Genomic DNA, 25,510 nt, shown 5'->3' on the forward strand with positions numbered 1-25,510 from the left:
TGTCAGTATATTTTTGTTTAAAACTGTTGAAACTTAAGACTCTTTTTTTCTTGAAATTGAATTTGTTCAATCTTGCAAGAAAAAACATTTTTGTGATAATTTTTTCCAATAATAAAAAATTTTGACTTTAGAACTTTGATGACTTTCTTACCTTGGAACGTCTACCTTCAATATTCTTTCTGATCTTTTTTATGAGTTTATATATATATATATAAAACTATATAACTATATAAATATATATATATATATATATATATATATTTATTTATTTATATATATATATATATATATATATATATATATATACATTATATATATATATATATATATATATGTATATATATATATATATATATATATATATATATGTATATATATGTATATACTAGAAAACCAAGATAATTATAATTATGTCGACCTGTAGTTTGAACAAGCAGGAGGCTCGGTAATGTTCGTTTGCAAATTAGGTTTTGACCCTGCTCATCACATTTTTGGCAGAATTAGGAACAGATAAAACAACCAAAAAACTAAAGGATATTTTAAAAAAATGTATGGAAAAAAAGATTGACTCCAACGCAAATAATCTGTGGAAATAAAAAACGCCGCATTAGATTGATGCGTTCCGCCATTATTAAGAAAGCAAAACTAGACGAAAAACAAAAATCAGAAAACAACAACAAACATTAACTACATCCAAAACTTTATATCCATTAAAAAAACTTCATAACAAAGTCAAAATAGAACATAAATTTTACACATGAAATTTAAAAAAAAAACAAAATAACTTGTGTTTTTTGAAAAGATATGGACCAATCCATATTAAAGCTTGGTTACAATTAGGCAAAAGAACAAAATCAGCAAAACCAAAACAGTTCATTAATATTAATCAAAACAATTGGTTTCAAAAGTAATGAAAACCATTAGATGTTAATGTTATACAATACCCTATAATTCTAATCTCTTTATAGGAGGGCATTAAGACCTGTCACTACTCAATTTTTAAGCTGTTAGAAAAAGTTTACAAAGCTGTAAAGCCAATTTCACCCCTCAAAAATTGTTTGATTGCGCCTTTTTCAAAAATAAACAAAAGTGACCTCTCATTAATGAGACTAGGTAAAAAATAGACAAAAAATAGAAAAAGAGTAAAAAATTAAGAAATACTTTTGTATTTTTCAAAAACAGTCATTTTCAAAGTCATCAAAGCCATTAGCTACAAATCAAATAACTATTTAGGTACGTTTATTCGTCTAAAGGAAGCGCATGAGAACCTATTTTTCCAGAGTATGTCTTAGGTCTACAAACGGAACGTCAAATATAGACAAAACTCAAAAAATTACTTTGCTTATTTTGAGAAAAACCCGTGTTGAAGCCAGTAAATTCATAACGAATGCGTTGAAAACATTAGATTTGGCACATTGAAATCTTCCCAAATTAGGTAACAAATAAACAAATAAAAACACAAAATTGTGAAGTTTTAGTTATATTTTTAGATTTTGAAAGCAATTGATTTTGAAAGCAATAGAAAGACACGAAAGCCATCAGCTGTCATTTCAAACCAGAATGCAGGCTCAATTTCTTCTCCAAAAAATCATGGAGAATTGTCATTATCCAGGAAATTTAATGGCACTAGAAAGACAAACTGAAAACAATAGTTGAAGACAGATGAAAAAAACTCTTCGAGAAAGGAGTGTCGAAGCCGTTAAAACATTAATCTATGCCTCTGAAGTTTTTATATGCTCTATTTTTCCCTTTATTGAACGCCAACAATGTAATATATGAACTGTCGTTAATAAGATAACGGAATAAAACGAGAAAAACGTGAAAATGGACAAAGTTCAAAAAGCCATTGTTTACTAAAAAATCAAACAGTTTTAAAAGTGACCATAATTATTCGGGTAGAGAAACTAGATACATTAATTCGGAACAGCAGCCATTTGGACGTCTCAGCAGTGAGCTTTGATTTGAACTGTTCTTTTCTTTAATTAACAAAAAAGATCGAATTTTTCGCTTAAAAAAGACCGTCTAAGTACAATTCGAATTATTTTCGTTTTGTAACTAAGCAAGATTTTACCAAGACCAGCGTACATTTCTATTGCTGTTTGCCCAATAAAAACAATCAATTGTTTCGAATGTTAAAGATCTAGATAATTTGTTAGTTAAAAGATCAAAAATAAATGCTGCCTTTTCGATAATCATAGAGTAAAGTTAGCAAAAAACGGCAATTTTAATTCCAGACATTTCTCAACGAATGTGGAATTAGCCCTATCTCCCATTGTAGTCTAAGAAGATTTATTAGTTGTTTTTTTGTGCTCTTTTGGTAAATTTAATCAAAATGGACTAAAGTAGCTTATTTCGGGCAATTTCTGATGAAAAATTCTGAATTTTGAAATATTTAGCCAAAATTTTGGCCAAAAAATTTAATAAAATAGTCAACAATTTTTCCTGTCTTCAACAATCAAATCAACAGTGCTTTTGTTAACAATTTTTACATATTTAAAGAACTGACGAAATTTTAGGCAAATTGGTCTTATATTCACAAAAATTTAAACCACGATAATTCGCTTTAGAAAACGAAATTCCAAAAAAAATTTTTAATTCCATATTCTGCGCTGGACGGGCTTTTTAATGATACCACTCACTACGATGAATATATCAATCGGGCAAAATTGTCTGAACAAAAAAAAACCCATTTGAGTATATAGTTCCTCCCCCCTCAAGAGGGTCGGAACAAAAATAGATTATCCTTGTTTCATGAGTTCATCAACCAATGCTGACTTTTGTTAGTTTAAAAGGTTGACCTTGTTTGAGCAGTTGCAAGGTTTTGTTGTTTCTAACTTGCAAATCAACAAAACAACATTGTGTCAATTAAATCTGACTACAGTTCTCAGTTAAACTAATTCCAAGGTTGGCTAACTCTTCGATCTGGACAATTCTCCCCAATTTTGTGAAGTGGAAATTTTATTTCAATTTTATAACTGCAGTTACAACATTATAGATTTTTTCTTATCTTGTGCTCAACTCTCTTCAATGTTATTTAAGTGATTCCAAATAGCTAAAACTTTAGTTCTCAATTCACAACCCACTACAGTTAAATACTAATTTAGCTCTCATATGTAAAAAACAAATATAAGTTTCTTGAAAATTTCTGTAAACCGAAATTTACCAGATCTGAATACAAAATTAACACAAGAAAACTATAAGTTCAAATTGTTCAGCTCACACAATTTGAGCTGCACAAAATTGTTTTATGTAAAGGACTTATCACCTTTGAGAACAAAAACGAAAAAAAAAATTGTAAAAAAAACAAGATTTAAAGGCAGAGTTTTTTTCAAATAATATTGCTTCTGCTAAATTGCTGCGGGAGGAAGATCAGACATTTCAATCAGCCTGCAGTTGATTAACAGACTCGTTTTCAGTTGTCCATTTCTATCACTTTATCAAGCGTCTGGTTATAAATATGAAAAACAACATCATTGTAATTACAGCTTTATTTACCATTCTTTCTATATTGACACTGGTGATCGGTATAGTGACTGCAGATACCACCCTAAAAGATTCTCCCAGACGTCTAAAGACGACGTCTTTGATTGTAAACGGTTTGCCAAGTACAGACAAACTATTTTTTGTACGAGTTGGATTCGACTACAGTGAGAAATTTTGCGGTGGCGCAATTATACATGAGTTTTGGGTTCTAACAGCTGCTAGATGCCTGGATCATACAAAAGGACAGCCGTTCAAAAGTAAGTATAGATAATAATAAATTGTTTTCAATTAGGTTATGAGCATTACCTTATAGATGTAATTTAGTTTAATTTTTTTTCAGAAAGCTGGCTTATTGGTAAGTTTGTTCGGAGTAATCAATTTCATGCTGGTTCTATTATAACGAAAGAAAAAGAAAACACAGAGTGTGGAGAGTTGTTTAACTGATCCGTATATAGCTGTAAGTTAGCAGGGAACAAATGACGGATATTTATAAAAGCCCTGACTGAAATAAAATATGTCCAGAATGTGGGTGTCGTGCGGTCAAAGTAATATAGTATAGGAACAGCGAAAAACGCACAAACGTCTGAACATGAACGCACGAATATCTGGTAAATGCACTTTTACAAATTCTGCTGTGGGCGGTCACTCTGGATTTGAAGAGTTTGGACTGTCGAACCGAACATGGTCTTGTATGGCTCAATGAATGTGATACATGTGTCGAGTGAAGGTGAACAAGTTCGATGATTGCGCATCGTTCTTTTTGTATGTGAGGTTTCTTTTGGTGAAATATTATGGAAGCTTTGCTCCGAATGATAGGTAATTGAGGCTTTTGGCCTCTTTAGGTCTGCCTCATCTCATGGGAGTCTGTCTACCATGGGATCTTTTTGTTCGATCCTTGCGAACATTTTCAAAGTCTGTGGTCTCTATTTATAGCCTCGTTATTTGTCTCCCCTCAATTCAATATTGTCGCTGTCCATTACAGCCATTTGAGGGTGGAGAAACATGATTTCTATTCTGCGCATTTCCACCAGCAAGTACCTGTTGGTATGCAATAATAGAGAATCAATAAACCAAGATCCATTTGGATCAATTTTATGTGCAGTCATTTTATTATATAAAATAATTTGATAGCTAGTTTTTGTGTAAATAGGTGTAAAACTTGGTCGCAGTTTGTGTCCAGTACTTTTTATCATTATTCTATTTTGTTTTCGTTATTATTTGTATCAGTTTTTTATTAAATTATAATTTTCAACTTGTTGTTATAACTTATTATAACTACTATAATTATTGTTGTTTTCATTACGACTACAATTATTTTTAATATTATTAATGATATATTTATCATTATTACCATTGAAATTATTATATTCTTATTTGAGTATTTTTTTCCGACAAACTTTAGTGGAGGGGGGAACTACATTCCCAGCTGTTTTTTTGTTCAGTCGATTTTTGGCAATTGATATATTCATCGTACAGGATTATAAGCGGTATCATAAGAAAGCTTGTCAAACTCAAAATTTTAGAAATTTGGTTTTTTGCAAGGAATTACGGAGGTTTAAAGCACTGTGAACCTGAGCCTATCTTCGGTGGTTTTGTTCACAGTTTTTGTAACGTTTGCTTACAAATTAATCAATTACGGATAAAATTTGATAAAAGTGCTATAGTCTCATTTGTTTGACGTTAAACAAAAGAAGAGAGTTGCTGAACTCTTTAAACTTACAATTTTGTAAAATTTCTCGGCTAAATTTTCAAATGTTTAGCACTTTTTTTATAAAAAGACATCAAATATGCCTATTTGAGCACTATGCTCAAATTGACCGGCGGTGCCGACATAAACACTGCTGATACAATCTATTATTACTCAAATAGGGGCCAATTGTGCCTCTTGTTCCTACAAGAAAAATCTAGAAATATAACTTCTGCAGTCTTTCGTTAATTTAAACAAACATATTTTTTAAAAAATGCATGGTTTATTATTTATATGGTGACATTTCCATTTGCCAAGCAACTATTGCAAACTATTTTGGAACGATTGCGTTTCTTAACAGCAAAGCAGCAATAGCAAGGCAAGATTTTGCCTCAACGTTGAGTTTTTTTGATAAAAAAGGATTCGGATTGAGTTTTGGGTTTGTCTTTTTGAGTTTCTGTTGAAACTTTTTCAAAATCTTTTCTCATATTTTTTACTTTTAAGGTTGAAAATGTCAATAGTTCATTAAAACTTACAAAACAGTTTTTCGGAGCCATTAAATGCTTGAACTCGTGACGATATTCCGCGGTTTTTTTTACGTTTTTTGGAAATTTTTGCTGAAAATTTTCTCAATTTCTGATGAAATTTGATAAAAGTGCAATGGTCCCATTTGTTTGACGTTAAACGAAAGAAGAGAGTTGGTGGATTCTTTAAACTTACAATTTTGGAAAATTTCTCTGCTAAGTTTTCAAATGTTTAGAACTTTTTTTTATAAAAGTCATCAAGTACACCTATTTGAACCACTATGCACAATTTGAACAGCGGTGCAGACATAAACACTGCTGATACAATCTATTATTACTCAAATAGGGGCCAATTGTGCTTCTTTTTCCTGCAAGAAAAAACTGGAAATATAACTTCTGCAGTCTTTCGTTATTTTAAACAAATATATTTTTTTAAAAATGCATGCCTTATTATTTATATGGTGACATTTCCGTTTACCAAGCAACTATTGCCAACTATTTTAGAACGATTGCGTTTCTTAGCAGCAAAGCAGCAGTAGCAAGGCAAGTTTTTGCCTCAACGTTGAGTTTTTTGATAAAAAAGATTCGGATTAAGTTTTGGGTTTGTCTTTTTGAGTTTCTGTTTAAAATTTTTTAAAATCTTTTCTCATATTTTTTACTTTTCAGGTTGAAAATGTCAAGAGTTCATTAAAACTTACAAAATAGTTTTTCGGAGCCATTAAATAATTCAACTCGTGCCAATATTCCGTGGTTTTTTTACGTTTTTTGGAAATTTTTGCTGAAAATTTTGTCAATTTCTGATAAAATTTGATAAAAGTGCAATGGTCCCATTTGTTTGACGTTAAACAAAAGAAAAGAGTTGGTGAACTCTTTAAACGTAAAATTTTGGAAAATTTCTCAGCTAAATTTTCAAATGTTAAGCACTTTTTTTAAAAAAAGAGATCAAGTACGCCTATTTGAACCACTATGCTCAATTTAACCGGCGGTGCCGACATAAGCACTGTTGATACAATCTATGATTTCTCAAATAGGGGCCAATTGTGCCTCTTGTTCCTACAAGAAAAATCTGGAAATATAACTTCTGCAGTCTTTCGTTATTTTAAACAAATATATTTTTTTAAAAATGCATGCCTTATTATTTATATGGCGACTTTTCCGTTTGCCAAGCAACTATTGCAAACTATTTTGGAACGATTGCGTTTCTTAACAGCAAAGCAGCAGTAGCAAGGCAAGTTTTTGCCTCAACGTTGAGTTTTTTGATAAAAAAGATTCGGATTAAGTTTTGGGTTTGTCTTTTTGAGTTTCTGTTTAAATTTTTTCAAAATCTTTTCTCATATTTTTTACTTTTCAGGTTGAAAATGTCAAGAGTTCATTAAAACTTACAAAAAAGTTTTTCGGAGTCATTAAATATTTGAGTTCGTGCTAATATTCCGTGGTTTTTTTACGTTTATTGGAAGTTTTTGCTGAAAATTTTGTCAATTTCTGATAAAATTTGATAAAATTGCAATGGTCCCATTTATTTGACGTTAAACAAAAAAAGAGAGTTGGCGAAATCTTTAAACGTACAATTTTGGAAAATTTCTCAATTAAATTTTCAAATGTTTGGCACTTTTTTATAAAAAGAGATCAAGTACGCCTGTTTGAACCACTATGCTCAATTTAACCGGCGGTGACGACATAAGCACTGCTGATACAATCTTTGATTACTCAAATAGGGGCCAATTGTGCCTATTGTTCCTACAAGAAAAATCTGGAAATATAACTTCTGCAGTCTTTCGTTATTTTAAACAAAAATATTTTTTTAAAAATGCATGCCGTATTATTTATATGGTGACATTTCCGTTTGCCAAGCAACTATTGCCAACTCTTTTGGATCCATTGCGTTTTTTAACAGCAAAGCAGCAATAACAAGGCAAGTTTTTGCTTCAACGTTGAGCTTTTTGATAAAAAAGATTCGGATTAAGTTTTGGGTTTGTCTTTTTGAGTTTCTGGTTAAAATTTTTCAAAATGTTTTCTCATCTTTTTTACCTTCAAGGTTGAAAAGGTCAAGAGTTCAATAAAACGTACAAAACAGTTTTTCGGAGCCATCAAATACTTGAACTCGTGCCAGTTTTCCGTGGTTTTTTTTACGTTTTTTGGAAATTTTTGCTGAAAATTTTGTCAATTTCTGAAAAAATATGATAAAAGCGCAATGGTCCCATTTGTTTGACGTTAAACAAAAGAAGAGAGTTGGTAAAATCTTTAAACGTACAATTTTGGAAAATTTCTCCGCTAAATTTTCAAATGTTTAGCACTTTTTTTATAAAAAGAGATCAAGTACGCCTATTTGAACCACTATGCTCAATTTGACCGGCGGTGCCGACATAAACACTGCTGATACAATCTATTATTACTCAAATAGGGGCCAATTGTGCCTCTTGTTCCTACAAGAAAAATCTGGAAATATAACTTCTGCAGTCTTTCGTTATTTTAAACAAATATATATTTTTTAAAAAGCATGCCTTATTATTTATATGGTGATATTTCCGTTTGCCAAGCAACTATTGCCAGCTCTTTTGGAACCATTGCGTTTTTAACAGCAAAGCAGCAATATCAAGGCAAGTTTTTTTCCTCAACGTTGAGTTTTTTGATAAAAAAGATTCGGATTAAGTTTTGGGTTTGTCTTTTTGAGTTTCTGGTTAAAATTTTTCAAAATCTTTTCTCATATTTTTTACTTTCAAGGTTGAAAATGTCAAGAGTTCATTAAAACTTACAAAACAGTTTTCCGGAGCCATTAAATGCCTGAACTCGTGCCAATATTCCGTGGTTTTTTTTAACATTTTTGGGCAATTTTTGCTGAAAATTTGATCAATTTCTGATAAAAATTGATAAAAGTGCAGTGGTCTCATTTTTTTGACGTTAAACGAAAGAAGAGAGTTGGTGAACTTTCTAAACCTGAAATTTTGGAAAATTTTTCAACTAAATCTTCAAAATTTTTTTTTTAAAAAAAGACATCAAGTACGCCTATTTGAACAACTATGCTCAATTTGACCGGCGGTGGAGACATAAACACTGCTGATACAATCTATTTTTACTCAAATAGGAGCTAATTTTGCCTCTTTTTCCTACAAGAAAAAGCTGGAAATATAACTTCTGCAGTCTTTCGTTAATATAAACAAAAATTTATTTTTTTAAAAAAAAATGCATGGTTTACTTGTTTATATGGTGATATTTCCGTTTGCCAAGCAACTATTGCCAACTCTTTTGGAACCATTGCGTTTTTTAACAGCAAAGCAGCAATAGCAAGGCAAATTTTTGCCTCAACGTTGAGTTTTTTGATAAAAAAAATTCGGATTAGGTTTTGGGTTTGTCTTTTTGAGTTTCTGTTTAAAATTATTCAAAATCTTTTCTCATAATTTTTACATTCCAGGTTGAAAATGTCAAGAGTTCATTGAAACTTAGAAAACAGTTTTTTGGAGCCATTAAACGCTTGTTCTCGAGCCCATATTCCGTTGTTTTGTTTTCATTTTTTGGCAACTTTTGCTGAAAGTTTGATCAAAAGTAGTGCAATAGTCTTATTTGTTTCACGTTAAAAGAAAGAAGAAAACTAGTAAAAGTAAAGTGGGTTCGATTGAAATTAAAGTACAATTGAAGACATTGAACAATTTCAGTTGATAGATAGTTGCTTCTATTACTTGTTTTGAAAAAGTGGAAACATTTTTTCTGACATTGCCCTTCTTGTTTTTAATCTACTTGCTATTTAATCTCAATAAAGACAGTCCCCATATCTTATATGCTAGTATGGAAATCATTTTTATTTTTGATTACATGCTATTATGACCTTTTCATATTTTTTTTTAAAAAAAGGATAGATATTGAGTTTTATTTGGTTTCCAAAAATAAGACTTTTGCAGTCTTTGGTTAAATTAAACAATATTTATGAAATGAATGCATGGTTTATCATTTATATCGTTACATTTTTGTTTAACAAACAACTATTGCGAAATATTTTGGAAAAGTTGAGCCTTTTAACAGCTAAGCAGCAATAGAAAGGCCGGTTTTTGTCTCACCATTGAGTTTTACGATGAAAAATGAGATTCTGATTAAGTTTTGGGTCTGTCTTTTTGAGTTTCGTTTTAAAGTTTTTTATCCAAACTAAAAGAAAATCTTTTTTCATTAAAATTGCAATTTTTTAATGCTCCCTTTATAATCAAGCAGGGTCTGTTGAAGCAATATTGTGTCATAAAAGAAAAACTTGTGATTTTAATGAATCCAAAAAATTGTTTTGTAAGTTTTAATGAACTCTTGAATTTTTCAAGCAATTGATGTTGTTTTTGCTTTTTTATGGCAGAGTCTAATTAATGAAAGAATTTTTAAATGTGAGTTTGAAGAACCATTGAAAAACTAATCTAACACTTTCAGTGGTTAAAACATGAATTTTGTCAAAATGACTCGATAAGTATCCATACTTCATTATATATTTCTGATATAATGATTTTTTTGTAAACTTAACTACTCCGGTAACGATTGGTACTTTTATTTGTTTTAATGGAGAAGCAGCAGTTGCATGATCAGTTCTGGTTTAGTAAGGGAGTTTTTAAGTTCAAAAATTATTCATACATTGATGGGCTGTATAGTTTTTTTAAATAGTTTTTCTTTTTTCTTGTTAGTTCGAGAACAGAATGACTTCAAATCAAAATTCAACCATTGACAGTTCAAATTTACAGTCAAAAATGAGTCCAGTGAACTTACATAATAAATTCAGCGAATAACATTTATTTCTTTTTGGTTTCAATACCGATTTTTCGTTAAAAAACAAAACTTTGTGCTCTGACTGTATCAAAAGTTAATATGTAACCTTGTAACTTAGTCTTTGTAATTACATGTACAATCGGCTCTCTGAACAGTACAATATTAACTTATTGGAAACTTTTTAATTGAAAATTAACGGCTGCTGTGTCTTACGTTTATAAAATTTTACTCTAAAAAATGGTTTTTTGGGGCTTGCTAATTTCAATCTAATTTTTGCAATCTGTAAAAAAAGTTTTATCTTTAGAACTTTTTTTCCAAGCTAAACATAATTTAGTCGTATTTTTCGTTTTGATTCTGAAATAATTTTTTTGGCGTTGATACCACGAGTTGTCATTAGCTTTCTATTTATTTTTTTTATTTTTTCCAATTTTGGCCATTATTTTGCTGTCTTGTCTCATTATCATAATAGTGACACATTAACGACAAGCAGCATTTTACACTAATGGCAAATGGTTGTATTTAGTATTTTCTATTCAACAAAAAATTCATTTCCTCGCAAAATTGAAATGACTTCTAGAGTTTTGCGTGCCTTTGTTCTTTGCGTAACCGTATTATATTCTGGATAAAGACAGGTCTCAAAGGTTTTGCTTGAAAGTAGGGGATAAAAGAAGTCATTGAATGGTTTCAATTGATAGAGTTTTGCTTTGAATTCAATTGTTCTGAAAAAGTGTAAACGTATATTTTGACTGTGACCTTTTGTTTTTCATCCTTTTGTTACTTTATCTCATTAAAGACAGTGACAGTCCCCTTATCTTTTCTGGTAAAATGGAATTCATTTGGTTAAATTTATTTTTAACTAATTGCTTTTTTGACCTCTTCAATAAGATTTTTTTTTTAAAAAAAGGATGGATATTGAGTTTCGTTGTTTTTGTTATATCTTGATCTCCATAGTGGCAGTTACCATCCACTCTTTAATGAATTTTTGTTCCATTTATCAATTTTTTAGAGTTTACAGAGATTTTTTTAATGAATTAGCTACTTCTTTTCGAACAGAAATTTATTCTTAGAGTTTCCTATCTCTTCTTCATTTGGTGGACAGTTAAGCCATAATCGTGGTTGAGCGGGGTCGGAACATTATATGCGGACGTATATTATTGAGCCTCCTTGTTTATTACTATAACTACTAATTTTACTATTATTGTTTTTCTTTATACTATAATACTAATATTAATTTTCACTGTTACTGCTATTACTATTTACTGATATTATGACTATTATATATTACTATTTTGCTACTAGACTATTTTTATATTTTGTGTTATTTTTCTGATTACTATCTCTGTTATTGTTATTTTTGTTATTACTAAAAATTTTGCTATTATTGTAAATCAAAAGACGCTTAAAATTGGTTCTTTACCTTATTGATAAAGAATATACCAACAAAATTTTTTTCTCCCAAAAACCAAAAGATATCTTCCCTGAAAACGACATAAAACGATAGCTCAGTTCTGTCACAGCTTGCAGAGTATGTCATCATTTTTGTCTTTTTTATTTTTTTGTTTAATGCAGTCACGTTTACAATAAATTTTGCGCAAAATTAGTTTTTAATAATTAATTTGTTCAAAAGCTGTTATTAATCGTTCTCAACAAAAAGAAAATAATAAAATTGTAAAAGTTTCGAGATATTGTTTTGTTTTCTCCAATCAGTTAAACTTTTTTTATCCTGTTTATTTGACTGCGGATGCTGTTTTAATGCATTTTTCCGGTTCAATTAGCCAAAAATGCAATTATTAATGAAAATTCTCACATTTTTCAACAAAAGTTCTCAGCAAATGAATTTCCTCTTTAATAAGTGGGCTCAAGAGATGCGTTCTTAGATTGGCCATAATTACAATATCTAACTTCTTGTGTATTGTTTGTGATAAAGTGTTTGAAAATACAACAGCAGTTACTTCTGATAAACCCATGAGTGTGTACATGCGTGGTGTCTGTATATGATCATGTAGGGCAACTCATGCTATTTTACACATCGGATGTATCTTTGTTCTAGTACGTGATATAGTCGTTGAAGCGGGCTATTCCAGAAATAATCGTTGGAAAACAAGCAAGAGAAGAAAATTCAGAGTTGCCAGTGTACGCTTACATCCAGAGTTAGTATAATTTAAAATCATTTTGGTACATTTGACAATAAGTTGAGAATTAATTTTACTCTTGTTGGACCAGCATAGTTATACCACTTGAGCGCAAAAAACATATCTTTTTTATTCTTCTTTAATAAAAATTTCTCTAGAAAAAATATTTCAGCTTCACTTTTGAACAACTGTGTTAAAATGGACAAAAATAGCAATATTAGCATGCATCCCGTTTAGACGTGCGGTAACAAACAGAGCCGTTTGACCAATTGAAAGTGGGTTCCATGATATTTTAAATTTCCATTTTAACATCTTGCACTCTCTACACGCTAGAAAATTTGCAACAATTTTTTTGTTTTATCAGAAACATTGAGTGTTCTCGGATAACCTAAGAAAGCCACTGATTCACTAAACAAAATCTCAATTCTATTGAACATCTGGCAACTTTCTGTAGGTTTTAAACACTTAAAAGTATTGCGTCTTAAAAGAATCGAATTTTGAGAAGCATATAACCTCGAGATCAATTGAATTTGCCATCAGACACTTTTGCAAGTATTAAAGACATCACCCGGAAGTTGGTGGAAGAGCAAATCAGTGCTCAATCAGTCTAAAGACACTCCGTTTTATCTTAGATGGCCAGTATTCTGTGCATGTTTGTATTTACACTGGATAGTCTTCGATTTAGAGAAAAATGAACAGCATGAAAATTAATATGCCCAGCCTACAACGTTTGCTTTATATGCGATTTAAACTTCTGTGCGGGTACTTCTGACGTTTAATATGCAAGTCACAACTAATGAGCTGAATGGTTTTTGTGGCAATTAATTACCAGCTAGTTTAGATCAGAAGATCGTCTATACTACTATAGTAGTTACCAGTCATAAGCTACAGGAGCATAGCTTTTTGTTGCTCAGTTTTCATGTCGGCTCTTAAGAATTTGTTAGACATTGCGGGATCTATTGATTCTGGGCTAACTCAACATTATTTAGTTATTTAAATTTAGAGTACAGTTTTAGTTATTTAAATATACTGATTCAGCGCTGAAATGCTCCGAGACGCAAATCCAGGTACAAATTAGAAAGCTTCGATCAGAAAATAGCTTTCTTCCTTTGATATATCAATAACATTATTAAAATCAGGTTGCTTTTGTTTTTAAAAAATTCGGAACCCATTCGTCAAACTTGAAGCACAGTCCAAAAGAGTCGAAGAAAAACAGTTGACTAAGAACTATGATTTTTACTGCTATTAATTTTTCAATTTCAGTGGTATTTTCTTTGATTTTAATTCATAACTCAGTTTTAATGACAAATATTTTGAAGTTGCGATAGAAAAATTAACCTAAAGAAGAGCAGAAGACAAATTGAATCAGACCATACTGTAACAAATTTTTAGCAGATGAATGTGTAAGCTTTTCCATTATAGTAAAAGTGAGTAAAATTCAAAAGGTATTCAAGGAACAATGCAAAATGAATAGCTTTTTCACGTTATAAAGGATTCTTTTTTTTGTATATTTTGATGTTGCAATCTGATAACAAATGAAAACATATGGTACAAAGAGAAGATGAAAAACTGGAAAAAAAACATGTTCTTATGCAATTGTGCTGCATATATTATAAAGGGTAGCGTAGGAAATTTTCATTTGTTGGAGGATATAGAGCGTAGTAACAGTAATTGAAAGATGGTATTCGGAAAAATCAATAGAAATTCATTAAGAAGTCTTGTGCACTTTTTCCTGTAGAACTTAAACTATTCAATTTGCCAAAGTGCCGCTTTTCAGCTATTTATTTTTTATATCTGAAAATGTGATTAATAAGTAAATTGAACCCCGCAACAAAAGGGGTCAGCAAATTATAAGGGGGAGTGAGTTATTAAGAAAAGCTCCCTTGACAAAGTTTAGAAAAAGTCTAGCCTAGGAATGGTTGTTTTAGTTCCTATAAGTAATTCTCTCTGATAACCGAGTGCTGAAACTGTATTTTCCTTAAAACTGTATGAAAATTATCAGGAATATATATCTTTGTGGATCTGTTTTTGTTTATATGCGTTTAGTATAGAAAACAAGTGTATGCAATGCTCATCGCTACTCTACTAAAATAGCAGTACGTAGCTTTACTGGTTCTCTGATAATTTTTGCCCACTATGAAGAGTTGAAAAAGTCTTTTTTTTGAATAAAACTGATTTCACGAAAATCTAGAGAATAAATTGTTAAATTTCTTAGCTGCAAAAAAGTCTTTTTAATATTTTAATGGTCGATTCAATTATCTTAGGAAATGTCGAAACAACGAGTAATTTATCTAACACAATGGAATATGATCAGTTCCATTCTTTCTCCATTTTCATTTTTACTTTAAAAAATAGCTAAGTTTAAAAACTGATAGGAAAAATTGTTGTTTTCACTCTGTATCCTAACAAAAAAGCAACCACCACTTAAATTCAAGACAGAATCGTTCTATCAAACAAGAATTGTTGTTTGAAATATTTATGTCACTGGGGTGAGAAAATTGATAATTTTTTTAATTAACTAATTGGCTCGTTCAAAGAAGAAAAAAATTCCTCGCCACATATTGGTGATTCTTGTGATATCATTGTTACGAGTCGAACAATAGTAATTGAAACATGAAAATGCTTGATTTCTATCCTGTTTGTGACAACTTTGTTAAAGCTGTAACAATCAGGGTTTTCAAAAAGAAAATAAATTCAACTTTTTTTCAGAAAATTGTGAAGAAAAGCCTGCTTAAGAAGTAATGCTGCATTGGCTAATTTGATAGGTTATCAAGCACAATTCGAAAATGACATTTGACGCCTCATTAATTGGTGTTGGGTTTGGTTGCAAGTCATTTTGCCTCGTTTCATACCTACCTTGTGGGCTATTCAGTTCGTATATGTAGAGTACGGCTCCTAAGTAATGATTACGTGACTCTGCTTGAAGCCACTGAGAACTTCTGGCGTTTATCGAGAATCGCGAAACGTTTCGAGATATTAATTGAAAATATCGGAGTGACTTCTGCAGAGTCACGTAACCCTGCTTAAAACACTCATGTGAACATTTTAAAATGCCAAAAATCTGCAGTGCCAGAATTTAAAATGCCAGAAGTTTCTACTAAGCCAGAAGTTGACTTCTCTTGATTTTCGTCATTTTAAAACGTGCTCGTTTCTTCTTTTAAGTAATGGTTACGTGACTCTGCAGAGGTCACTTCGAAATTCTTACTTAATATCTCGAACCGTTTCGCGGTTCTCGATAAACGCCAGAACTTCTCAGTGACTTCAAGCAGGTTCACGTAACCATTATTTAAAGCACGAAACGCGCACGTTTAAAAATGACGAAAATCAATGGAAGTCAGCTTCAGGCGAAGTAGGAACTTCTGGCATTTTAACTTATGGCACTGCAGACTTTCGGCATTTGAAAATGTGCACATGAGTGTTTTAAATTAATTTTAAGTTATTGGCTTTACTTCTCAATTTATCTCTCCTTAACTGTTTTTAAAGACAATCAATTAAATACCAAAAGTATTTTAATGGTTTCCAATTACATGGTGTTCTATAACAATGAGTGGGTATACACCACGGCTTGTTCGTAGCTGATGCTCAGTGTTTAGTAAGATGTTGAACTTAACTGATGAACTATTAGGGCTCAGCTAGATTAAATTGTAAAATAAACCGGAAAAACAAAAGGATCTATTCTATTTTGACCCCCAGCGTTTTTAAGCCCCCATTTCAATTTATGTTTTGTCATATAGCACGTTACTGTGTAAAAATTAGCACGTGCGCCTGGGGCGTAATATGCCCACTAAGCCGGAGGGAGGGGTAACAGAATACATACAGATAAATAATGTCATTCCTATGTATTTTTTGCGAATTCACTAAAAATGTGTTGAGTGTTAATTTATTACAGTCTGGAAAGCTCAATGAAGGTAATGTACTAGTAGTGAAATGAAAATACGCATAAAATTACTCAATTCCACTTGAGTACTATGATTCATAGCCCAGAGGAATATTTGCTATTGCATCAAGCATTATGACTGCTGAAAAGTTCTCTGAAACGTATCCAGTACCTCCTCCCATATTATTAGCTAATAATTAATCAAAGCAGAGAACAAAAATTGGAGAAAAGAAAAGAAAGACGAAAAAAAAGTTTTTTTTTCGACTGTTCATTTTTTAAGTGTGAAAAAAGGGGAATATCGAAGAAAAACGGTAGCTCTTTTTGTCGAAGATAGCCTTTTGTTGACCCCTTTCCCAGTTTGGCCAATTTTTTCTATTACTGAATCATAAATGAAGGTATATAAATGAATGTTCAATTATGCCCTGAAGACCGTAATCACGATAACCAACATAATGAACTCGCAAAGTTTCATTTAACAAATCGATTGAACTTGCAAAGTTTCATTTAAATTGCAAAGTCAACTGATGAGCTATTAGGGCTCAGCTAGATTACATTTTAAAAAGTGGAAAAAAGTGGCTCTATTCCATTTTGGCCCTCAGCGTTTCTAAGGCCCTTTTCAATTTATGTTTTGTTATATAGCACGTTACTGTGTAAAAACTAGCACGTTCGCCTGGAGTGTACGAATTATAAGCCAACTAAGCCGGGAGGTAACAGAAAACATCCAAAAAAATAATGTTACTCTTATGTAATACCTGCAAGAAAACTTTTTGTCTCCGATTCAAATCAAAGCCGCAAAATTTTTTTTGAATATTCAAAAAATTTTAAAAATGTTTTCAGTGTTAATCTATTACCGTAATTATATGTTGACCAATCTTTCAAAGCTTTAATTAATATTGTCAAGGTCTGCATTGGATGAACAGTCTGGAAAGCTCAATGATTTCAATATACTAGTAATGAATTGAAAATACGCATTAAAGTTACTCAATTACAATTGAGTGCTATAATTGAGAGCCGTGTTGAATATTTGCTATTGTATCAAGCAACATGTCTGCTGAAAATTTCTTGGAGACATATCCAGTAGCTCTTCCCGTATTATTGGTTAATAATAAATCAGAGAAAAGGACAAAAATTGGAGAAAAGAATGAATAGACGAAAAACACGTTTCTTTTCCGATTGTTAAATTTTTAGGTTTGAAAACACGGGAACGGCGTTGAAAATGGATAACAGTTTGTATGCAATTTTTGTCAAAGATAGATTTTTGTCGACTCCTCTCCCAATTTCTCCATTTTTCTCTATTACTGAATCATAAATGACGGTACATAAAGGAAAAATCAATTATGCCCTGAGGAATGTAATCACGGTGACCAACAAATTAAACCCGCAAAGTTTCAGTTGTTAAATTGATGAGCATACGCATTTAAGTGCCAAACGGTAACTATGGCAGAGATGTTTACAATCAAGATGTTTGCTCGGTCGATTCATGAACTGCGGAACGATAGAGGGTGGTGTTCTTCCAAATTTCGTGGAGTTCTTCACACGATTTTGCAAGGCCACCTTCCGAGGTGCAATTTATGCGCTGGTCTTTGGCTTCTTCTTGAGGATGACAGCGAGTGGACATCGATGGAGTTATCTGTAACCTTGAACACATATGAGAAATGAGTTTCAGTTGAACTGGGTACCGTTGTCACTGTGAATGTATTCTGGCACACAATATCATGTAACCCAGTGATGCAAAACGGTGCTAAGGATGGTCTCGGCTTACTGTTCTGTAATGGAGCGGCTTTGAACCAAAGATTGAAGTGGTGTACGATCATTAGAATAAATTTACCAAGTTTTTTGTTTACCTGGCTTTCTAGCAGAGGCTCAAGAAAATCGACAGAGATGCTTGAACAGGCTCATGGAATGACCAAACTTGCATTTCTTAAGGATTTTCTTTTACTGACAATTTCCATATCCTGTGACCCACGAATTAACATCATTCATCAATCCTGATTAGTAAAATCTCTGCCGTATACGGTCCAGACATATTTTTTTGGTTTTCCAGATGACACGAAGAAAGCCAGCCATGTAGCTGATGAAGAATGTTTTGGAAGTGACTTAAAGAAACGCAGCATTGCTTATAAGGAATCGAGTCATCGATATTTTCAAACATGCGGTATCGTATACTGGCAATTAAGTGTAGTGAATTGAACTGTTACCAATAACATTAAAACACTGATGGACGACCAAACATGGATGCACTGTTTGGTATCTTTTGAGTTACAACACAATTTACTACCGATAAAATTGTACCTTTATCTTAAACGCTGGATATTTTGCAATTTGGAAACATTGGAATTAGCCACACAGCACAAGGATTAAACTTTGCAATTCCGAAAAGAGAGTCAGCATTAGCAACGAGAGTACAGGGGCAATGAATGACTCCAAAATTGAATATTCTCTGTTTTTCTAGCTATCGGGCTACTCATGCGTCCAGTTCTTTAAACGAGTCTAACCAAACTAAAAATCCGAGGTCTGTTACTAATCGAAATCTTTGTCCGAGACGAAATTCTTTGATAAATAATGTGAAAACCACTACGCCAAAGAGATCTACTTTTTCGCCAAATAATTCCGCTAGCGAATTTGTGGCGCTTTGCTAGCGTAGGCAACTACTTTCTGCCTACCTACTCTTCTTGTGGAAGTACTACTCCTGTTCAAGTAAACAAGAAAACGGTGCAGAGGAATAATGGGTCTTTTTCGTTTCGAAAACGAGGAATCGAAACGGAAAAAAACGCTCGTTTCCGTTTTTCGAAGGCAATTTGACATTCGGATGTCCATCTAAACTTGTTGTTTCATTCATTAAACAATAAATGTGGTCTGCTATGACATCAAAAATATGAAAAAATTTGCAATAGAAGCCAACCGTTCTCGTAAAAGCTCTCAATTGCGGATGTGTTTGTGATACAGAATATCTATCAACAGCTTCCGTTTTCGCAGGATCAGTTTGAACTCCGTTTGCGAATATTGTGTGACCATGAAAAAGGAGCGTGGTTTGAAAATTTTTGGTTTTTTTTTCCTGTATACGCATAAATACAAGTCCTAAACATCTGAAGTGCTCCTCGGAAGAACGAGAACAAACATTAACATTGTAGAGACATACCAACACAATTTAATTCGTCAGACCTGACAAAACTACTTCCAGGGATTTTTGTAAAAATCCTGGTGCATTCGATAGGCCAATGAGCATCCGGTTCTATTTGTATTAACTAAACTGTGCTAAAAATATCAGATCCTGTTCATCCCCTGCAATTTCCATCTGTAGAAAAGCACTGCATAAATCAGGAGTAGAGAAGAATGACTTCCCACAAGTTTACGCAGGGTATTCAAAATTCGAAGTAAAGGCAAGAAGTTTTGACGCTTGATTGTTCAATCTGTTATAGTCAATCACAAGTTGATACAAGCCACCCTGTTTTGGAAACAACACAGGAGCTGCCGGCTCCGTTTGAGTAGGCAAAATAAGGTCCAATTTCCTTCTCTTGATCGTTTTTAAATTCAAATGTTTTCATTTGGTAGGATTCTGTGTTCTATAGGGCACTGGACGGGGTTGCGCACCTTACTTTAACTCACTTTGCAGTTTTTGCTGTTCGGATGAACCGTGATTCCATTTATTTTTGGCGAAGACATCTTTGTTGTTTTACCATAGTTCAGGCGCGTCTTTTCTCTGTTTTTCGGATAGAGCGTCAAATTTTGGTTTAGGCATAGCTGTCAAACACACTTCAAACAAAAAGTTCAATGGGTTGAATCCCACAGAGGGCACAGTTTTCTCAAGTAAGGGTGTCAATTCCTCAACTGTTTGCGAAGGAAACAAAGTAACATTGGTTGCAATTGGGATTCAACACTCTTATGTAAAAACTTGTTTTGCCATCCAAAACAATGGAAGACCTTTCCAATAAAGTTTTAGAATTAGTAAAACCGTTGAATGTTTTAACCAAATCAACAACGGTGGCGACAAACGAGGAGCGCGAACTGTCAAACGGAAGCTTTTGCGCTACTTTTGTCTGCAGATTTCATTTATAATGCGCTTCTGTTTAAAAAGAATAAGGAAATGGTCACTTACAGAACAAAACTCTGTGTCAAAATTCGTCGTTTTTTTGGGATTACGGAGAAAGAGGATTAACGCAATCCAATACTGTTTCCTCAAAGTCCAAGAGTCCGCATTGGAAGTCGGTTGCACTTTTTTGCTTATGTAGCAGATTAAAACCAACCACCCAAAGAACACTCACATGGGAACAAACATGGAATTTGAAAGAAAAAAAGGACCGCTTTTAATTCAACGGTATGGAAACCAGCAAATATCCATAAAAGTGAGTGCCGAGCGGTTAATGTCGGACGCTTGAACATCATATGCCTCCAGGGTTAACTTATGAGTGGAATCGCTCACCTCTTCAAATATGTCGAATTACATTCAATGCAGCACCCGAATTGATAAAAACGGGCAATGGTGATCAACGACAAAAACTGTGAAAGGTAGCGACTGTATGACAAATATGAGTCCAGGTTGAGCCATAGGTTGCTAAAAATGAAGAGCAATTTTCTTGAAATAGTTTTCTCTCAATGATGAAAAAAATAATGTTTCGAGCTATTAAAATTGCATTTTGAGATATTTATGACGTTGATGTTGCGATGAACCAAAGTTCCAACAATTTGTACAAAACGTTCTGCGAGACTTTTTCTGTTACGTCTGTAACTAACGGTAGGAACCGTAAACATCACCCTCTGCTCGCTGCTATTAGAGCGACTATTACAATTATTTACAAATGCTTGACGAGGAGAAGAAGACTTGCGGCGCTCTTTAAACTGCAAGGGACTGCTCAAAAACTTATCTTGTTTGCACTTTGTGAACAAAAAATTTTTGTACTGAAAAGGACAATTGAGTCCCAAATTACTCGTCACTAGATGAGAACGTTGATGGTGAGAAACCTGTCCGGCTACCAATCTATAAACCTTACGCGAGTAGACCGTTATTGAATTTATAGAGAGAAGTGGAGAACAAGCTTCGTTTTTACGTGCTTCGAGACCATAATTTGGATCGAAGTGCATTGCGGACTCTAAAGCTGAATCTACCGTAGCTGGTTTATTTTTACCGAGTTCAACTGTAACATGTGTGCTGTGAAGTTTGTCGATAAATGATTGGAGCACAATACGATCTCCTATGACCGGTGTATCTGTTGGATAAGCTTGTCAGCCGAAAGTTAAATTCCATCTAAGAACTCACTTACTTTTTCGGATTTGCCTAGAGTTCTCTTTGCAAGTGAAAACCGAAAGATCGGGCGGTTCCTAATACTGACCATTGTTTTTTCAAGGTTCTGAATAGTCAACGTTTGATAAATCATCAGGAAAAGAATAAAATTCTATGACACTACCTCGTAGACGCAAAAGAAATGTTTTATGCCGTCTGTCAATATACACCTGCTGTCCGCTAGTATCTTTTTGGGACGCCGCCGCTAGTGTACGCGTTTTTAATCCAATTTTGAAGCCAACCTAGAAGTTCGAACTGTGTTATATAGGCTTTTATGTCACCGGTACCGTTAAAATGTTCCGGATGAAGCAGTTTTAGTTCTAGTGCTGCGTCGGCCATCAATATTTATAACAAAGGAGTGCTCTGACATAAATTAATTTCCTACTCCGTTTTTTGGCAAGCAAAACAAACATCGGTTGCCCAAAACTGATAGTCGGGAAAAGCTGACTTAAAACCACAGTGAACTTCTGATTTTAGATAACTTCTAATGCGTCTCATTACATGAAACGCATGGGACAACAGTTTCCCGGCAACAGTTGCCCAAGATGCTGGAAAAGAATTAAAAACAAAACAAGATGAAACCGTTAACCATAGATAAGATAGATACCGCTCACCAGACAACAGCCTTAACAGTAATCAAAACTGTCTTTAAGTAGGTAGAAATTACTGTTGCTACATGCTCTTTTAAATGCAGCGAAAGAGCACTGTTTTAGCTAAGCGGGAGGGCTGTTACGAAGCTATCAAATTGAAGGTGAGATTAAGTTGCGAAAATTTGATACATAGGTGGAAACAAAGGCGGAAATTTTTTGCCATGGAAAAACTTTTGTTTGTATGGGAAGATTTATACCCCCTACTCCAGAACTGATATTTCGCATATTGCCAGAGTGCAACGCCATATTTGACGACTTAACAATAACAATAACCTGTCCCTTAGACTAACATTGGACTTATAGCGTAATTAAAGTCAGCTCATGTTGTGTCCTTCTTCCATTCTTATCTCCAATTTTCAAAGGTGGATTTCAAAGTTAAATAAGAATGCAATGAATGAGCAATAAAAGAGAGGACTTACAGTGGATTTATGCCGTAACCACTTTTCCTCTCATATTCCCAACATTTAATGGCAGAAATTGTGTCAATCTTATCCCAGGGAATAAGTAGAGGTGAAATAGGGTCAGAAATTTGACCCGAGAACCCCAATATAAAATTTGACTGATTGTGCAAACAGGTTCAACTTAACAACAAACTCTAATGATGTAGCTCTGATACAACTGAACAGACCAGCACCAGCTTCCAGAATACTACGTATATGCTCAACTTCAGCCGAGTACGGAACTGTAGTGGCCACATGTGGACTTGGGTCTACCTCTCGAGTTAGTGTATCTCCGTCTGAGTCTCTGCAAGAACTCTTCCTTCGAGAAACCCTCTTTTCCTTCACCGGTCTGTTTGCAGTTGAGTTTTGTCCAGTTGACCAGTTATGCATGGAACCGGTAGCAAAAGGTGGCAGCATATGCAATTTGGACGAAGGTGGTCCACTTTACAAGCTCAGTTGCGAGTCCAGAATTCCAGAGTGTGTTTTGGGAGTTGCCAGCTATTACACTGTGAGCGATAATCCAGAAATAAACTGCAACGGAGATAGCATCTTTGCAAGTGTATCTTATCATTTCAGATGGATTTCGTCAATCATTTCCACCGGTCTGCCAATCAACTGACTAACCTATAGCTCTGTTTTGTTTATGATTGAGGTCGGCTTGTTATAAGTTGCTTTTTATTTAGCTTTCAAAATAAAGTCAACGTTGGTTTCCCTAATTCAACCTTGAGCGCCAAACTGCCTTCGAAACAATTTTTATTGAATACAATAGTTGATACTTCCATCATTATTTTTCTAATTAAAACTAGATAATTTTTTATTTTCTCTGCTTTGCTTTATGAGAACACTGAATGAGAGGAGAGAAAAGATCAGACCTTTCAGACCATAGGTAGCCGTGCCAGCAGTCACTGTGGAAGGGTCGCAGTTAACCCCCCCCCCCCCCCCGTGCGCGACTCTAGTGGCCTGCTCAGAGCTGGCTTGGGTCGTGCACCTCATCTTGGGATGTGGGTTGTCCTTTTGTATAGATGCAAAAAATTCAATATAATTGTTCTTCTTTGGTGGCAATTTTAAAAGTTGTGTGTAGAAAAATGAACATGCGAGTGCTCAAAGAGACTATCACAATATGGCTACTCGAATATTGAAGCGTTTAATGTTGGTATATTGAGAAAGTGTAGACTGATAGGGATTAAAAACTGATCGTTAGTCATCTTTAAACGGACAAACTTTCTGAGCTTCATAATCTAAAGTCCATAATTTTGACTCTGGTTTAATTTTCAAAAGTGCTGGTAACACAGTTAAATCCGTTCCGGTGAAAGCTGGAAAATTGGTGGAAAAAAGTCTCAAACTTTAAATATGTCTTAAAAAGAAAGGTCAAAACTGATATATCAAAAAACAGTCAATGCTTTGAAATGCTGTTGCTAAACAATCTCGGGATATAATCACACTGATTTCAAGAAATAAAAATTTTGAGCTTGCAAAAGTCTCTTAATTTACATTGATTTTTGCAGCAAATTTTATGTGATAGAAATTTTTTAAAGGCCTCTTAATTTATTATACCGTGAAGTGGCTTTTCATGTACTGCCTTTAGCTGTTTCATCTTTGAATACTTTTTTGACAAAATTTTTTGCTTAGAGGATACAGAAGCTGAAGTCTCTTAATTATGGCTGAGCCTAATATGGAATACCTCGTTTCGTTCCACAATATAAGCTATTAATCCAAAATGTTAGAAGAACAAGAAGTTTTCACCAAGCAACTGGGAAATACTTGCACTTAGCGATAGCTCTCAAAATTCGAGAAAACAATCAGGAGTTAGGAAAAACAAGGTTTCATTGAGAGAAATAAGAAGCGCTAGGGAGCTCATCAGTTATTTCGCAGGATGCAAAACATAACCCTATCCAGAAAACATATCTATCTGAAAGTTCAATGTGGCCACAAGAATTTCTGTATAAATTGAAGACATTTTTTGAACAAATATTTCTGAAAAACAGGAAAACAGCAATGCAGTCCAAAAAAGTTGCACATCGAGACTCATTTGATCCATTAGCAAATATCTTCGAGCAGCATTTAACAACAAACTCTCATTATTTTGTCATTTAATTTAAAAATACAATGACTAGTAGAGAAAAATCCAATAGTTCTTAAACAGCTCAATTGAAATAATTAATGCTAATCGATTTTCTGATAACCATGTTATTAACCAAGTCAACCATTTAAAGTGTCAACTGTATTGCTCAGTACCTGCAGAATTACTTTAGATGACAACTTTTAACTACATTTAAGCGAAAAAACTGTTCCTAAAAATGACTTAATTACCATTCAACTGGTCAGAATTCAGCCCACAAGTTTTCATTCTTTTTATTCTTTGAATCAAAGATCAACTTAAAATTATTTTTTAATACCAGAACTTATTTTTCTACTAAGATAGATTATTGAGATAATTTTAAAAAATGTAAGCTTTTTTATTAGAATAAGCTTGTATTTGCAAACAACAAACCTTCATCGACAAAAATGAAGACTCGGATTTATTTTTATTTCTCACTCCCTTATAATATTAGGAAAAATCTGTAGCTTCTCGCAATTAATTGTGTGACGTACAAAACGTTTAACACGACAAATAAATCCGAAAAAACTTTTTGAAGCGTTTTTGAAACTGTTATGCTTATCTTCGAGAGAGATTTGTGCAAAAATTTTGCAGAATTTAAGTCAGTTAT

At 33.1% G+C, this 25,510-nt stretch overlaps 2 protein-coding genes across 4 annotated transcripts in view; one reads left to right on the top strand and one right to left on the bottom strand.

Moving 5' to 3' along the window:
- The window catches only part of LOC142341678 (protein rogdi homolog), a 415,549-nt gene that overhangs the window by 312,898 nt on the left and 77,141 nt on the right, over window positions 1-25,510 (bottom strand). The window lies entirely within an intron of this gene.
- On the top strand, window positions 2,841-23,615 carry LOC142340977 (serine protease 38-like). Of its 3 annotated transcripts, XM_075391780.1 has the most exons (4): window positions 2,841-2,904; window positions 3,443-3,740; window positions 12,476-12,575; window positions 22,938-23,615. In XM_075391780.1, exons 2-4 carry the CDS (start codon window positions 3,458-3,460, stop codon window positions 23,419-23,421), a joined length of 867 nt encoding a protein of 288 aa, XP_075247895.1. In that variant the 5' UTR covers window positions 2,841-2,904; window positions 3,443-3,457; the 3' UTR covers window positions 23,422-23,615. The 3 variants fall into 3 exon arrangements, with proteins under 3 accessions (XP_075247895.1, XP_075247894.1, XP_075247896.1); XM_075391779.1 differs by lacking the exon at window positions 2,841-2,904 and having other exon boundaries at window positions 3,298-3,740; XM_075391781.1 differs by lacking the exons at window positions 2,841-2,904; window positions 12,476-12,575 and having other exon boundaries at window positions 3,554-3,740.

This window comes from Convolutriloba macropyga, chromosome 6, assembly GCF_964194025.1.
Source record: "Convolutriloba macropyga chromosome 6, txConMacr16.3, whole genome shotgun sequence".
Classification (NCBI taxonomy): Eukaryota; Metazoa; Xenacoelomorpha; order Acoela; family Convolutidae; genus Convolutriloba; species Convolutriloba macropyga.